Source organism: Hypomesus nipponensis, chromosome 17, assembly GCF_054491055.1.
Source record: "Hypomesus nipponensis isolate SF chromosome 17, ASM5449105v1, whole genome shotgun sequence".
NCBI classification, from domain to species: domain Eukaryota; kingdom Metazoa; phylum Chordata; class Actinopteri; order Osmeriformes; family Osmeridae; genus Hypomesus; species Hypomesus nipponensis.
In genome coordinates, this window is record NC_140377.1 from 12,145,125 (window position 1) to 12,160,657 (window position 15,533).

Genomic DNA, 15,533 nt, shown 5'->3' on the forward strand with positions numbered 1-15,533 from the left:
TTCAGACAACCATAATTTAACTATACAGACTATTTCCTAAGATCAATGCATTTAATTTACCCTTTGAAAGACAACGTGAAAACAATTTAGCATTGGGCAGGTTTCTGGACTGAGACCTTATATCATGCTAATTTTTCTAAAAGTCAGACTTAGATCTACTAATGCATAAAAATTGTAAATTTAAATTTAAAATGATTATATTTGTATAAGAAATGTATAACCCAATCCTGCTTGATTAGGTGTGATACTTGAGGAGTAAAAGTTTGAGGGTTATTCAGAGTGGATGAGATTGCGTGATTGAGAAGACCAGCATTTGGCAGCATTTGTGCTAAACAAGTGTGTGTGTGTGTGTATCTATGGCAGGTGATGTACAGTTTGTTTACTTGCTTTGTGTGTGTTGGTCAAGATCAATCTCTTGTGTGCATAACAAGCAATGTGTTTGTGACCTCACGAGATAATGTTGAAGGCATGTTTGTTGGCCAGCTGCTCCTCCAGTAGAACCCTCAGGGAGAGTCGGATGTGAATGGAGAGGTCGGAGTTCAGTACTGACAAGTCCACTAGAACCTGCACCCTGCAGACACACACACACACACACAGAGAGATAGGTAGACAGAGAGAGGGAGATACAGGGAGAGAAAAAGAGAGAGATGGAAAGAAAGAGAGACAGAAAGAAAGAACGAAAAAAGGGTATAAGATTGAACAGATTAAAAGAGGTGGAGGGTGCACAACACCACACCAGCACTGGTTCAAAACACACATATCTTGGCATCTCAGAGTGTGTTAAAATATGTTTTGACAGTGCCCAGATTCCCGGTAAGCCAGAGCTTCACCTTCCAGAGCTTTACCTCTGCTCACACACGCTCCCCCAGATGTGCCAGCTCCCAGTGCCCAGCCAGCTTACTCTCCTCTCCAGAACACGCATCACGGACAGCAACCGTCGCTGAGGGAGGGGAGACAGAGACTAAAGTCTTAGTTTGGACTGAGGTCCTAAACTTAGGCCATAAGGAGGGTGTGAAATGAGGAGTTGTGTTGCATGCACTTGAAGGCACTTCTGCCTGCACTTGTTTGTTGCTGCACTATAATTATATGTACTTTTATGTGGCAGCCTTTAGGTCCAAAATGTCCCTCTAGGGACAAATAAAGTGATCATGTAGAGACTGGGACAAGGGACAATCATGGATGGACATTCATGGTGGACGCACCTGGTAGTTGAGTAGGGATGGTAGTTCCACGTGAACATTCTTCACAGTCCCATCATGCCACTCACACTGCGTCATGGCCTTCTGGGTGGGGTCCCAAATGAAAACATCAGTCACAGATCCAACTAAAATCTGAATCAACTTGACTCCCAACCGTTTTATCTTTTTTTTTGTTCTGCCCAGCATTATTCCATGTCTTATTCTATATTCTTGTTATGATACATTCGATTTAAAGCACAATAACTGTAAATGTGAACCAATAACGACAAGTGACTGGTGTAATATCTGAAAATGTGTTTTATTTCCTCCAGGTTCTGCTAGTTACTAGGCAGAATGAGTGATTGGTGAACAAATATTACATTACTTAAAAACTGATACAGTTAACAATAGAGTGATAAACTTCAAGTATGTCCTCTGTCTAATAGTAATGATAATAATAATGAACTTTATTTTCTATAGCACCTTTAAAAGTTGCATCTAAAAGTGCTTTACAACATAAAATACAATAGATACAGAGGAATCAAAACATGCAGTAATGAAAATACAATAGTCACCTATTAATCAAAAATGTTTGTTTTCAGAGAAGATTGAGCATGCATAACCTCAGAAGGAGTTCATTGTTTTGAAGTAAAATAAGAGAAAGCCCTATCACCCATAGAGCGTAAATGAGAAGTGGGAACAGTTAACGAACCAGAATCAGAGGAGCGAAGGTCACGTAGGGGGTTAGAAGTTGAGATAAGTATATAGGGGCCAAACCATGCACAGCCTTGTAGGTAAGCATGATACAATATATTCAAAACTTGACCGAGAGTCAGTGCAGGGACTCCAAAATAGGAGTGATGTCATCACCTGTCCTGGTCCTGGTAAACGTTCCAGCTGCACTTTTGCACATACTGCAACTTATTTAACGTGGATTTAGAGACCCCAACAAGTAAGGCATTACAATAGTCAATTTGGGAGAGTACGAAAGTATTGATCCGTTTTTCAGCCACAGATAAAGATAACATGGGGCATTACAAAAGAGGAAGACAGATGTTTACAGCTCAATACAAATGTTGGGAAGGAAAGAAATATGTCTTCAAAAACAGAGGGGGGGGGGGGGGGAGTACAGAGAAATTAGAAGAGAAATTAGAGGTGCCGAAAGAGGGAGGGTGAGAATTGAAAATAAGGATTATTGAAAGAGAGATGTTCTGATTTAAAATTGAGGGGATGGACAGGTAAAGAGAGGGACAGACGGACAGATAGACAGCTACAGAGAGAGAGAGACGGTCAGGTAAAGACAGATGCTGGTTTACCTCCAGGACTGTTGAGCTGACTGACTTATTGAGGATGGGTACAAACTTTTCCAGAGAAGAGTAGGCATTGGAAGACAGAACCTGGTGCAGACCCAGTTTCTTAGCTAAGTGGGTATAAGAAAACAATGATGTGATTACACAATCACAGGAAGGGTGTTCATGGGTGTAAATGCTGAGACATAAATACCACCTCTTTTGTGCTTTGCTCTTCGGCAAAATAATTTCTGTCGTTAAGATGTTAATAAAACACTTGAAGCTCTCAATTGCAAACTAAGTCAGTTCACATAGTATTGTATGTCTCTAATCCTATAAAATATATATTTCAAGAAAGGCCAGAGAGTAGCAAGTAGCTTTTATACTTTTATCTGTACAGATGTACATCCTTTGTCAAAGGTTTTTTGAAAATCAATACCCCAATGCTGCAAATACCTCTCAAACCGTGGCTCTTGAGCCAACAGGCTGAAGAGGTGGGCTGGACTCCAGGAGGTTTGATGCAGAGAGGAGCATTGTGATTAAGTGATTCAGGTAGCGAGGGAGAGTCGGGAACACAGCGTAACTCTGTCCAAATCTGGAGAGAAAGATCGAAATAAGAATGTAGTCTATAATATCCAATACAGTTTTGTTAATGCATGTTTGAAATACAAATGTTCATTATATCTAAGATCAATATCATCCACAATATTTATATATTGATGTATGAGTTTTTCTGTAAGTTTGTCACACACACATATTTGCTCCTATAAAAATGCTAAAACTCCGGATGCAGCCTCCAAACATTGGACTCTTAGCTTTAGTATTCTCCATTAGAGCCAGGTTTAAAAGATTCCAAAAGGTCAAAGTCACCTGCTGAGGCACAGTGACAGCCATGTCCCCTAGCTGTCCCTGACGCAGTGTTCCTATGTCAAAGACCAGCTCCCTGGCCGCCTTCACCTCTGCCCACAGGAGGTCCATATCTGTGCTGCTGCCCACTATACCCTGCAACACACACACGCGTTCCAACACAGCATATTAGGAAATTATCATCAGACAGAGTACAGACATACAGTTCATAGGCACACACACACACAAACCGTTTACCAGGGAAGCTGAGAAGATGTGGTAGCATCCTCTGATCACCTCAGCAAGTCTCTTCACTATATGCTGTTTAAACACAGTAAAAAAATCCTGAAGCAAGTAGCATAACTTAGTTTTTTTTAAACAAGTCCTTCTCAATTTCGGGCAAAAGCTCATAAACGTACAATTGTAACAGGGCTACTGCTGCAGTAGGACACAGCGTGGATTGACAACACCCTTCCCAACATGCATTGCTCGATGTACTCTATGAGCACATCTGAGCTCTGGTTGGGGCTAGAGATAGTGTGAAGAGAGGGAGGTAGTGGGAGTTGGAGGAGGAGAAAAGAACATGCGTCAGTTGTTACTATCAGGAGATAAGAACATTACAGCAAAGCATCTTGTTGGTTCAAATTTAGGGCCTGTCACCTGGAGCCAACGATGAGGACCAGGTAGTCGAGTTGAGCGCAGCCAAAACCGAGGCCTTTCTTTAAAGCCTGGAGGAGGTTACAGCCCCCCCCGGCCCTTAGCTCCTCAACCCACCTCCGGGCCTGCTGTAGTCTAGGAGTGAAGGCAGTGCAGCTTCATCACCCACACTTGAAATGATCATTTTGACAGATTATGTTAATTTAACATGATAATCAACAATATTTGACGAGATTTCAGGTAGGTGTACCCTTCCTTAGTGTCTGCTCATTACAAAAGTGTGGTTCGTACTGAATAATTGAGTATACAAATAGGCATTGGAATTTATGTGAATAATAAATAAAGAGAGACAGAAGGGGATGTATCGATAAGCTACGGGACTACCCTCAACCCCCCAACCTGGAGTATGAGGGTATAAGCGTTTGTGCCTATACATGCAACTAAAATGAGTTCATTCCTTGTGGGTCAGTGTGTGTGGACCCAAGTGTGTGTGCGCGCATATGTCAGAAATATTCATCTTTATCAAGTATTGTACAGTCAGTCGGTGAAGAAGTCAAGAACGTTTATTGCTTGTGGCCGGCTGCAAGGACACAAAACATCATGGTGGTCACAAAGTTCGTCTGTTAGCTTGTGTGCTAGCTAACCATTTAAACGAAACCGCTCTCCATCATAGGTTCATACCAGAGCCATAGAAAAATATTTATCTTTTCCCTTGCATAGATCTTGCGCGCATGTGTGAGTGCGTGTTTGTGTGTATGCGTCATCAACCCAGCTGAATCTCTGGGTCTGGTGTCATGAAAGCTCCTATCTCCTTTAAACACCAGACCTGCAAACTCCTCAGAGTAAAAAAGGTGACAGACTGATGTTTTTGTGATTTTAATATGCAAATGACACATTTTGGAGCGTGACTTAAAGGCCATATTGCAGGTTAAACATCACTGTTAAATGGCTAAATGAAGCACTCAATATATGTATATCATTTAAAAACATCTCCACATGGTGTCTCTAAATGGTGTTAAAGACCAGTTTTTGTCGTTTTTGGTGTAAGCATTAGCATATTAGCCCAATTTGGTGATGACGTTACGTTGGGGAGACGTGGAGGAGACTAGGCATAGATATCCATAGACATAATATAGAACTATCTATGGAGACTAGCCTCAGATTAGTACTAGAACTATGGCGAATGACTGCAACTCACCAGGGCGCTTCACCAACTCCATTCATTCTCCTCGGACCATCTAACTACATAAAACATTTACACAATTTCTACAGAATGAAACACTTTCTGTTATGTACGCTATTGCAGCTTCGTCCCAAGATCTCTACAGACCATGCAGCTAATTTAATGCTCAACATTTAAACACAGGGGCTTATTACTTGAAAGAGGAACTAGAGATGGTACAATTTCTGGGGGAAATTGTAGGGTGTGCGTCGGTTGCAGATGGGTTCATTTGTAATGAAACAAGCCGAACCCCCTTTGAAACTAGCTATTCTAACAACGTTGTCACCAGCAGTATTTTTCACATGGAATCGCGATTCAAACAGTACCATCTGCTAACTGAAAATATACCGCTCTGGATAAGAGCGTCTGCTAAATGACTCGATGATACCCCCTAACAAGTAAATAAGCTTGATATTTATTGAGGGGGAAATGGCTAATTAAAAAAAAATTGCTGAAAGCAATCATTGTCAGTAAAAAAGCCGACCATTTGGTCTCAGTCTAGAACCCTGCATGGATAAGCTGCATGAAAAAGCTACGAGCCAGCTAGCCTAACTGATGTTGCTAGCCAAACTTCACTGAATGTTCCGATGTTATATCACCCGATGCATGAGACTCTGGATTGGCACCCCCTCGCAAGAGCGCGTGCGATTCAAAGAGTGAAGGATTTCGTCTTGATATCGCAACCAAAAGAAGGGGAGACAGAAGTCTCACATTGTACCTTCTTTGTTGTTGAATTCAAGTGAAGGATGTCGGTTATCTGTGTAAATATCAGATTTTCAACACAAAATCCTTAAAATTCATCATTCCAACGGTATACCCAGGTGAAAAAAAAGTATACTTAAGAGCAGGGCTCGACATTAACTTTTTGAGGCACTTGTCCTTTGAACAAGTACATTAACGTTTCACTTGTCCATACACAAAAGTCACTTGTCCAGGTAAAGATTTATCATTTTATTAAAAATGATAATTGTGTTGACGTTTCTAGTTAGCTAGCATCGGCAGTAATGTACCTCGCAAGTGTTAGCAGCATTTGTATTGGTTAAATGTACATAGTTAAATATCAGCTAATATTCAACTGTAAAGTAGGCTATACACCAGTGGGGATTTAAGACCCTTTTTAGGGGTGCTCAAGCACCCCTAAATTATATAATTATATATATATATATATAATTATTATAATTTGATGCTGGTAGTTCATGAAGAAAGGGACATCCTTAGTTTTTTCATTCATTCAATATATTGCATAATAATACATAAATCTATTAATTGTTATCAAGTGAAATTATGGATTGATATTAGCAAGGGGGTTTAGCACTTTTGCAAGGCACTGTATTCATGTCACTTTCTAATTGGGGGCTGAGCACCCCTAGAAGTCTGATCCTAGAATCGCCCCTGCTCAAACTCTCACGCCAAACCTTGTATTTCTCACGCTGATAAGGCAGCCAACCAAGTAGTCCTGATAACAATGTAAACAGAAATGGACAAGGTGCAGGTCCACGGAGTGAAGCAACATAGACACGCAAACACCTGTGAAAGCTTGTCTCGGGGCTATTTGTCTTATTTCAGATACAGTATGAGTTTAGATAGCTTGCAAATACTGAGGATAGCCTACCGAAGTAGAGTTAGCCAATGTCGTAGCGATGCTAGCTAACGTTAGTTTGCTTGCTGTATAACATTCCACTGGGTCTTACAGCGTCGCTTGATTTACTGAATGTATTATGAAATTTTATGTTCTACTAGCCATTTGCCTACTTGAGCAAGTCACAGTTTTTTAAAGCCCTGATAGTGTAACTGAGATGACACAGTAAATAATTCCTCTTTCAAGTAAAAGCCCCCGTTCAAGTGTTTAGAATTAAATTAGCTGCACGGTCATAGATCATGGGACGAAGCCACTCATTTTGTGTTTTGCTAATGCAGAATTCGGTCAAATAAAATTGGTAAAATAGACATAATGATTGGAACATAAGGTGAAGTTAAAGCATTTTATTTTGTTTGAGTTTTAACTTGTCCAGTGGGACAAGTAAAGTTATCTTTCCCTTGCCCTACAAAAAAATCCACTTGTCCCGGACAAGCAGACAAGCCTTAATGTCGAGCCCTGCTTAAGAGTATTTCAAGCATATTCACATTTTCAATAGTACATTTTAAATATACAAAAAAAAATTGTACTATCTGAAAATATATAAAAAGTATACTACCATCATGCTTTTACCAATTTTAAAGTTAATACATTGAACACACTTTAAAACAATTGTACTACAGTACACTTTTAGTAAATATATTATTAAAAAAAAATACTTTAAGTAAAACTTATATGTAATTTCTAAAGTGTACAACTGGAACTTTGTGTTTAAACATTATTTGTATATTTTAGAATGCATGCTAAAAATTATCTTTGTAAAAATGCACTTAAAGCTTACTTTAAAAATAAACGTTTTAATATGCTGAAATGTTAGGATATTTTAAGTTAATTTCGAAGTCCCTTCATCAATTCAGCCTTCAGTGTACTGGTATACATTTGCTGTACTGTAGTGTGTAGTAAAGTACCTATTTTTTCTTTTTTTTTCAGTTTTCTTGTGCTTGTACGGCTTCTATTTCGAAGCGGCTTATAGTCCGGTTTTAGAACAAAAAAGTGGCTTCTTTCAAGATCTCTATTTAATGCTCAACACTTGAACGGGGGCTTATTACTTGAGGAATTATTTTCGGTATCGTCTCAGTTGCACTATCAGGGCTTGGAAATACAGTGACTTGCTAAAGTAGGCAAATGGCTAGTAGAACTAGTAAATCCTTCTCTTCTCTCATAACTGGTGCTAAAACCCTCTACTTTCTTAACAAAATTAAACCCCTCACAAACCCCCCACAAACCTTTCTCTACCTTCTCCACCCTTCTTAACAAACCTCCCCCACCCCCCCACCCTCCACCCTGACAGCAGACGACTTCTCCTCCTTCTTTGAGGAAAAAGTCTCAGACATTAGCAGTCGGTTCCCTAAACCCACCTTTCTTACCCCCTCATCATTCATGACTGACCCAACTAAATGTCTAAACTCTTTCTCTCCCCTGTCCGAGTCAGAGCTCTCTGATCTCATTCTCTCTCATCGCCCCACCTCCTGCCCCCTTGATCCTGTCCCCTCCCCTCTCTTTCAAACCATCTCCCCCTCTATCATAACTTTTCTGCTCCATGTCCTAATCTCCTGTCTTACCTCTGGCACCTTCCCCTCTGCCTTCAAACAGGCCAGAGTTACCCCTCTACTCAAAAAACCCTCCCTTAACCCTGCTGTCCTCCAGAACTACAGACCGGTATCACTGCTACCCTTCTTTTCTAAAACAATTGAACGTGCTGTATCTAACCAACTGCCTAACTTTCTCTCTCAGAACAACCTGCTTGACCCCAACCAATCGGGCTTCAAGACCGGCCACTCCACAGAGACTGCCCTCCTTTCAGTCACCACTGCCCTCCAGTCTGCCAGAGCGGCTTCGAGGTCATCCGTCATCATTCTGCTGGACCTTTCTGCAGCGTTTGACACGGTTAACCACCAGATCCTGCTCTACAGACTTTCTGAGATGGGCATCACTGGCACTGCACTCCAGTGAATCTCATCCTACCTCTCGGGAAGATCCTACCAGGTCTCCTGGGGAGGCAAACTGTCTGACCCTCACCAGCTCTCCACCGGTGTCCCACAGGGCTCCGTCCTTGGACCCCTCCTCTTCTCTCTGTACACCACCTCACTTGGACCAATCATCACCTCCCATGGCTTCTCCTAACACTGCTACGCTGACGACACCCAGCTGTACCCGTCGTTCCCCCCGACCGATCCGGGGATCTCAGCTAGGATTGAAGCCTGCCTCGCAGACATCTCCGCCTGGATGACCGAGCACCACCTCCAGCTGAACCTCGCCAAAACAGAACTTCTCATCATCCCGGCTAAACCCTCCATCTCCCACGATCTGTCAATCACCCTGGGATCTGCGACGGTGACCCCCTCATCCTCTGCCAGGAACCTTGGGGTTACCATGGATGACGAGCTCTCCCTCACGGCCCACATCGCCGCAGTCTCCCGGTCTTGTAGATTTACCCTCTACAACATCCGGAAGATCAGGAGATACCTGTCTGAGCACTCCACCCAGACGCTCCCATGTTACCCCGCTCCTCATCTCTCTCCACTGGCTACCCATCAACGCCCGTATCAGATTCAAGACCCTGGTACTGACCTTCCGAGCTGTGAATGGGACTGCACCCGTCTACATCAAGTCTCTCCTGCAACCTTACACCCCCACCCGTCACCTACGGTCTTTTTCAGACCACCGCATGGTGGTCCCACCGCTCAAGACTGCCCGGTCCCAACACAAGCTCTTCTCCTGCCTGGCCCCCCAATGGTGGAACCAGCTCCCCACCTCCATCAGGGACACTGACTGTCTCCCCACCTTCAAGAAAAAGCTCAAGACGCACTTGTTCCGGGAGTACAACGGCACTTAAGAATGCTTGGCTGGACTTGTTAGTTAGTTAGTTTCCTCCAAGATCACAATGACTCTTATTAAGTGACTCGTTGCTCTTTTAGGTTAGATATAACGAAGTTAAGTCTTGTACTCGCTGTGAAATATTTTACTGTTGATTGTTCTTCTACAGGTACAGTCCTGCACTTCTGTGGTTCATGTTGTTTAATTTGTAACCTGTATAACTGCATGCTCTTATGGGTCTTCCATTTTGGCACTTGTTTAGCTTTTTCACAATGTATGCTTCATGTTTTTGGCTACTTGCAATGTTTGGGACTATCTCGTTGTTAGGATCAGTGACCTATGCTCTTTTGTAAAGCTCTCTCTTGGAAGTCGCTTTGGATAAAAGCGTCTGCTAAATGAATAAATGTGATGTTGAACATAACATTTCATAATAATTTCAGTTAATCAAAGAGCTGCAAGACCCAGTGAAATGTTATAGGCTAGCTAGCAAGCTAACGCTAGCATCGCTAACATTACTAATTCAACTTTGATAGTGTAAACAAGCTCTTTGTAAGCTCATTTTAGATATAATTGTATATGATTGTGTGGACCATGAGACACGGACGTGGTATCTTTTCAAAACTTGTATTTTACCACTGCTCTTCTTGACATAGCCATTCGAACAGCCCTCACTGATTTCACGTAAACTAATGGTTTCAGCATCAAGCCTAAAGCAACTCCCGAGGGACAAAACACCCTTGTCCTTTGTCACATAGAAAGGTCTGCTACAATAGGCTATCCTCATGATTAGCAAGGTAGCTAACTAAACTTATACAAAAATAATTTCGTAGACATAACAATGGATTCTGCCACTAAATGAGTGACATAGCTGTATTTCTGGAGATACTAGTATCCACAACCGAAGTGTGTTACACAATGCTGTAAGATCGCCTATACTCGTGCATTGTTCTTGGTACCCAGAATGCCCTGCGGCAAGCTGAAAAGCTACTAAGTTAAGGGCATTAGCTTGGTTAAATAAGCATTGTTTGGAGTTCTATTGTTGTGCTCGTTTTGATATGTGTAATGCTATGGTCTATAGTTTAGATAATTTGAGTGTTCACCCTGATTGTGAATGTTGTCTAGTTAGATAGCTTTCCAAGCTATCCGTTAGAAGCAGTGAATATGCATATACTCTACCGTCAGTATAGCGTCGCACAACGTTGGCTGCACAATGGTACGTTTGCATTGAAAGTGTGACTTGTATGAAATGACCCTCTGGGGGTCCAGGTAAAAAAAGTATATGTTAAGTATACTTATCCATAGCATACTCGAAGACTGATAAGTCATCAGTATACTTAAAGTTATTGAATGATTAATTAATTTGAAGTGTGCTATTTTGGAACAACTGATTTTGTATTAAATGTATTTAAATTGTAATTAAAAAGTACTAAAGCACAATTTAAAGTATATTATGTGTACTATTATGTGCTAAAGTGGAACAACTTCAAGTATACTTAGTACACTTTAAGTATATGGACATAGCCGTATACTTAAAGTGTATACTTGTATATACTGAAGTATACTTGAAGTTGTTCCACTTTAGCACATAAAAGTGCACTTAATATACTTTAAATTGTGCTTTAGTACAATTTAATTACAACTTAAATATGTTCAGTACAAAATAAGTTGTTCCAAAATAGCACACTTCAAATTAACTAATCATTCAATAACTTGAAGTTTACTGATGATTAATCACTCTTAAAGTATACTCAAGTATGCTAAGATTTAGTATACTTAGCATTTTTTTTTTTTTACCTGGGTAGTAACGAACGCGAACTAAAATTCTTGCTCCACGACATCGCATTCTGAGGAAATATACCCCAGTATGATCATGATTACTGCTACACAAAATGTATTTTGTGTAGCAGGTTCAAAGTATTTCACATGGTATGGCTCTTCATACTAATGTATAGGTTCAAAGTAGTGCTGTCAGTTTAACGCGTTATTAACAGCGTTAACGCAAACCCAAATTAACGGCGTCAATTTTCTTATCGCGCGATTAACGCTCTTTTTGGCCTTGCAGACTTTGTAGTTTTTTTCACATGCTGTTGCAACAATTACCGACTTTAGAAAAACTACAACACCACACCGGATCTAGCTAGACCGGAAACAAAACAACAGGCGCGCCACAAACACAGCCGGCTAAAGAGAAACAAACACTTGTTTGGCTTGCGAGCCGGCTAAAGAGTAGTAGCAGAGCCCGTTTACGGATATTAGACATTCTCTTGTAGTAGGCTAACGTTACGTTTTGAGTGGATGGCGAGTGCGAGATGCCGAAATGGATGCCAATAAGATTCTGAATGGAGAGTTTACTTTAAAAAAGTTGCCAAATGGTTCCATTGACAAGACCAGTGATCTGTGTGTTTTGTCGTTGTAAACTGAGCTATCATCGCAGCACGTCCAGTCTGAAATACCACTTGATGGCCAAGCATACAGGTGATGCGAATTCTCCGCCCCCTCGTCAAAGCCAGGCGATTGCAATGTTGTTTTCAATAAAAAAAATATTGGCACGAAGCAATCCGAACCACTTTTCCATGTTGATAAGAGCATTAAAATTTGAAAAAAAGAATGTGACAAAAAGAAATCAAGGGACATTGAGAATAGATTAAAATGTGCGATTAATTGTGATTAATCGCGAGTTAACTATGACATTAATGCAATTAATCGCGATTAAATATTTTAATCTTTGACAGCACTAGTTCAAAGGCATGCGATTTTAATGAAGTTAGCCTGCACGTAGGGTGGATTACTCAGACAGGTCGAAAACAACAGCCTTCTGATCCAGAAAAGGCTATCAGCTGTCCTGAAAAGGGACCAAAGGTTCACATGCCTAGCCTACAAAAGATAAGTACTAAAAACAATGTATCAACTATGTATCAAACTCAAAAGAACCATCAAATCCTTTTTTAAGATAGGAAATATTATTCTTATTGTTTAAGTCAATTAAATAAATTTAAAAATAAAACATGATAATCCCACACCTACAATGGACTATTCTGTATTCAGACCTGTCCACCCTATACATACACATGTATGGGTATTAAATGTATGCTATTAAATGTACATAATGCTGGTGTAGAAGGATAGAAACGTATGCGTGGGGAGAGCATTTCATGGCAGGTTTTCCATCAGATGTAAGTGCAATGCACCCCCGCTAACCCTGACTAGGAAAGTGTCACATGCCTGAAACTTACTGTGGTTACTCATACTATAGCCCTCAGTGTACAGTAAGAATCATTTGATGCTGGGATATACAGAACAGACAATAGAGGGGGGTGCATCTCACGACAGGCTTGTTGTATTCCTTCTTGTCATGAAATTCACCCCCGCTAACTCTGACCAGGAAAGTGTCAAATGCCTGAAACTTACTGTGGTTACTCATACTATTGCCCTCAGTGTACAGTAAGAATCATTTGATGCTGGGATATACAGAACAGACAATAGAGGGGGGGGTGCATTTCACGACAAGCTTAATGCACCCCCTGCTAACCCTGACTAGGAAAGTGTTACATGCCTGAAACTTACTGTGGTTACTCATACTAGTGCCCTCAGTGTACAGTAAGAATCATTTGATGCTGGGATATACAAAACACACAATAGAGGGGGGTGCATCTCACAACAGGCTTGTTGTATTCCTTCTTGTCATGAAATGCACCCCCCCGCTAACTTTGACTAGGAAAGTGTTACATGCCTGAAGCTTACTGTTCTGATTCATACTATTTTTGTGGTTTAGGATTTTGAATCTTGTCATCTTGTTAGACTATGTATTTATGTGATCATGCTGATCTAATAATCATGTTATCTTTAGTTTGCTGAGAAAATAATGAAGGGAGAGGCAATAAACATCAAAACAACACAGAAGGCAGTGAACAAGCTGAGGCTAGATGTAGCCACTGCCCTCCTCCGAGAAACTGGTGTGTTATTGTTTTGGCTGATCGTTGTCAATCTCCAAGCTCTTGGAAGTGCATGTCATTTAATACAAATGAAAGCATACAGCCGGTGAAGTACAATAATGCAAAATATGTTATTTTGCTGTTATCTTATTTGTTGGAATATTTATGAATACTGTCTGTCTTAACAGACAATCTCAGCAACCTGTTCCACTACTGTGGGATGGAGGACAAGGATGAGCCACTATGGGTAATGTTTAAAAAAATCATTACAAATATATTCAGTTTTTAAACTTCAAGATTAGTTTGATTTCTGTGATCATTATAAATTTGTATTTCATTATTACAAGAATGACTTATTCAGAAACAGTACGATTAACACTCAGTTTAATAGAAATGATGGTGCCCAAATTAAAGGACTTGCATTGTTAATCCATTTTCTAAGATCTGCTGCAACATCTGTGGGAGATGGTACCACCATGTGTGCGTGCAGAGGCCTACACTGGTGGAGGACTACTCGTGCCTTGCGTGCACATAATCCCCAGAAATAAGAATTGTGTTGTCATTAGTTAATTTGTCGGTATTGTTATATATTAGTTTGTGTGTTAAACTAAGTTTAATTATTATTTATCTATTTTCAAGTCACTTTGTATAACTTTGTGTAAAAATGTTTTTTTTTATGTTATTTAATTTGTTTTGGAATTAATCATTGTTAGGCTGGTTTATTTACATTAAAATAATACTTTTGAGGAACAAAGGGTTCTTTTATATGTTTGTGCATTGAACAAGATGGGGCTAGCATAAGTAAGCACAGTAAGTTTCAGGCATGTAACACTTTCCTAGTCAGGGTTAGCAGGGGGTGCATTAACCCTGTCGTCAAATGCACCTCCCCTCTATTGTCTGTTCTGTATATCCCAGCATCAAATGATTCTTACTGTACACTGAGGGCACTAGTATGAGTAACCACAGTAAGTTTCAGGCATGTCACACTTTCCTAGTCAGGGTTAGCAGGGGGTGCATTGCACTTACATCTAATGGAAAACCTGCCATGAAATGCTCTCCCCCCGCATACGTTTATATCCTTCTACGCCAGCAAATCTGAAACTGCCAGTCTGCTGTGAACAAGGCAGACTTCATCCTGGCGTTTGCATCTCATGCTTCTCTTCATGCCCTTGCGCTGACTGAGACACGGATCCACCCAGAGAACACTGCAACTCCAGTTGCTCTCTCCGCCAACCACTACACTCACTCACCCCACTCAACTTTCCCCACATATTAAGTACACATCCACTGTTACTGCCAAATCATTTGAACACCATTATGCGATTCTATCAAAGCATGCTTAATTGTTCTTTATTGCCCACCAGGACCGCAAGCCGACTTTGTGGAGCAGCTGGACATGCTCCTCAGCGTCCTCCCGGATGATGGAACCCCCCTGATAGTCTTTGGGGACTTTAACATCCACTTCCAAGGAACGTAGGCCGTCGACTTCTTGTCTCTCCTGACTTCCTTCGACCTGACACTGCTGAGCACACCGGCGACCCACAAGGCAGGAAAACAGCCAGACCTCATCCTGACACGTAACTGTATCACTGACTTAAACTCTGTAACCCCACTGCACATTTCTGATCACTACTTTATCCAATTCTCTGTCTCTCTCCCTCCAACCCCTCATACCTCCCCTCCCCTTGTGACTTTCTGGCGCAACCTCCGCTCCCTATCTCCCTCCCATTTCTCCTGTATTGTAGAATCCTCCCTCCCCCCCATGACGAGTTCTCATGCCACCCCACTAACACTGCCACCAACTCCTTGTTAACCACTTTAACTGCATCACTTGACTCTCTCTGTCCCCTGTCAACCAGGCCTGCACAATAATCTCCCTCCTGCCCGTGGCTTACGGATGTTATTCGTGAAGAACGGTCCACCCTTCGGGCAGCTGAGAGGAGATGGCGCAAGTCC

The 15,533-nt window shown here is 41.2% G+C and overlaps 1 protein-coding gene and 1 long non-coding RNA gene across 5 annotated transcripts in view; one reads left to right on the plus strand and one right to left on the minus strand.

The window, feature by feature from the left end:
• Positions 1-15,533, minus strand: part of vwa3a (von Willebrand factor A domain containing 3A) — a 40,220-nt gene that overhangs the window by 13,010 nt on the left and 11,677 nt on the right. For all 3 annotated transcript variants that reach the window (XR_014731684.1, XM_084676917.1, XM_084676918.1), the window contains exons 8-16: positions 3,974-4,105; positions 3,733-3,841; positions 3,572-3,634; positions 3,338-3,469; positions 2,924-3,062; positions 2,495-2,598; positions 1,203-1,283; positions 846-940; positions 452-571 (exon numbers count right to left, since the gene is read on the minus strand). Coding sequence is in view for 2 of the 3 variants with exons in the window: in XM_084676917.1 (XP_084533043.1) it covers positions 452-571; positions 846-940; positions 1,203-1,283; positions 2,495-2,598; positions 2,924-3,062; positions 3,338-3,469; positions 3,572-3,634; positions 3,733-3,841; positions 3,974-4,105 (975 nt within the window). In the remaining variant the exon portion in view is untranslated. The remainder of the gene's footprint in view (positions 1-451; positions 572-845; positions 941-1,202; positions 1,284-2,494; positions 2,599-2,923; positions 3,063-3,337; positions 3,470-3,571; positions 3,635-3,732; positions 3,842-3,973; positions 4,106-15,533) is intronic.
• Positions 11,375-14,350, plus strand: LOC146253584 (uncharacterized). 2 transcript variants are annotated; one of them, XR_014731841.1, is made up of 4 exons: positions 11,375-12,120; positions 12,378-13,598; positions 13,766-13,824; positions 14,020-14,350. It is a non-coding gene; the product is annotated as an uncharacterized LOC146253584 (long non-coding RNA). The 2 variants fall into 2 exon arrangements; XR_014731842.1 differs by having other exon boundaries at positions 11,385-12,120; positions 13,493-13,598; positions 14,020-14,348.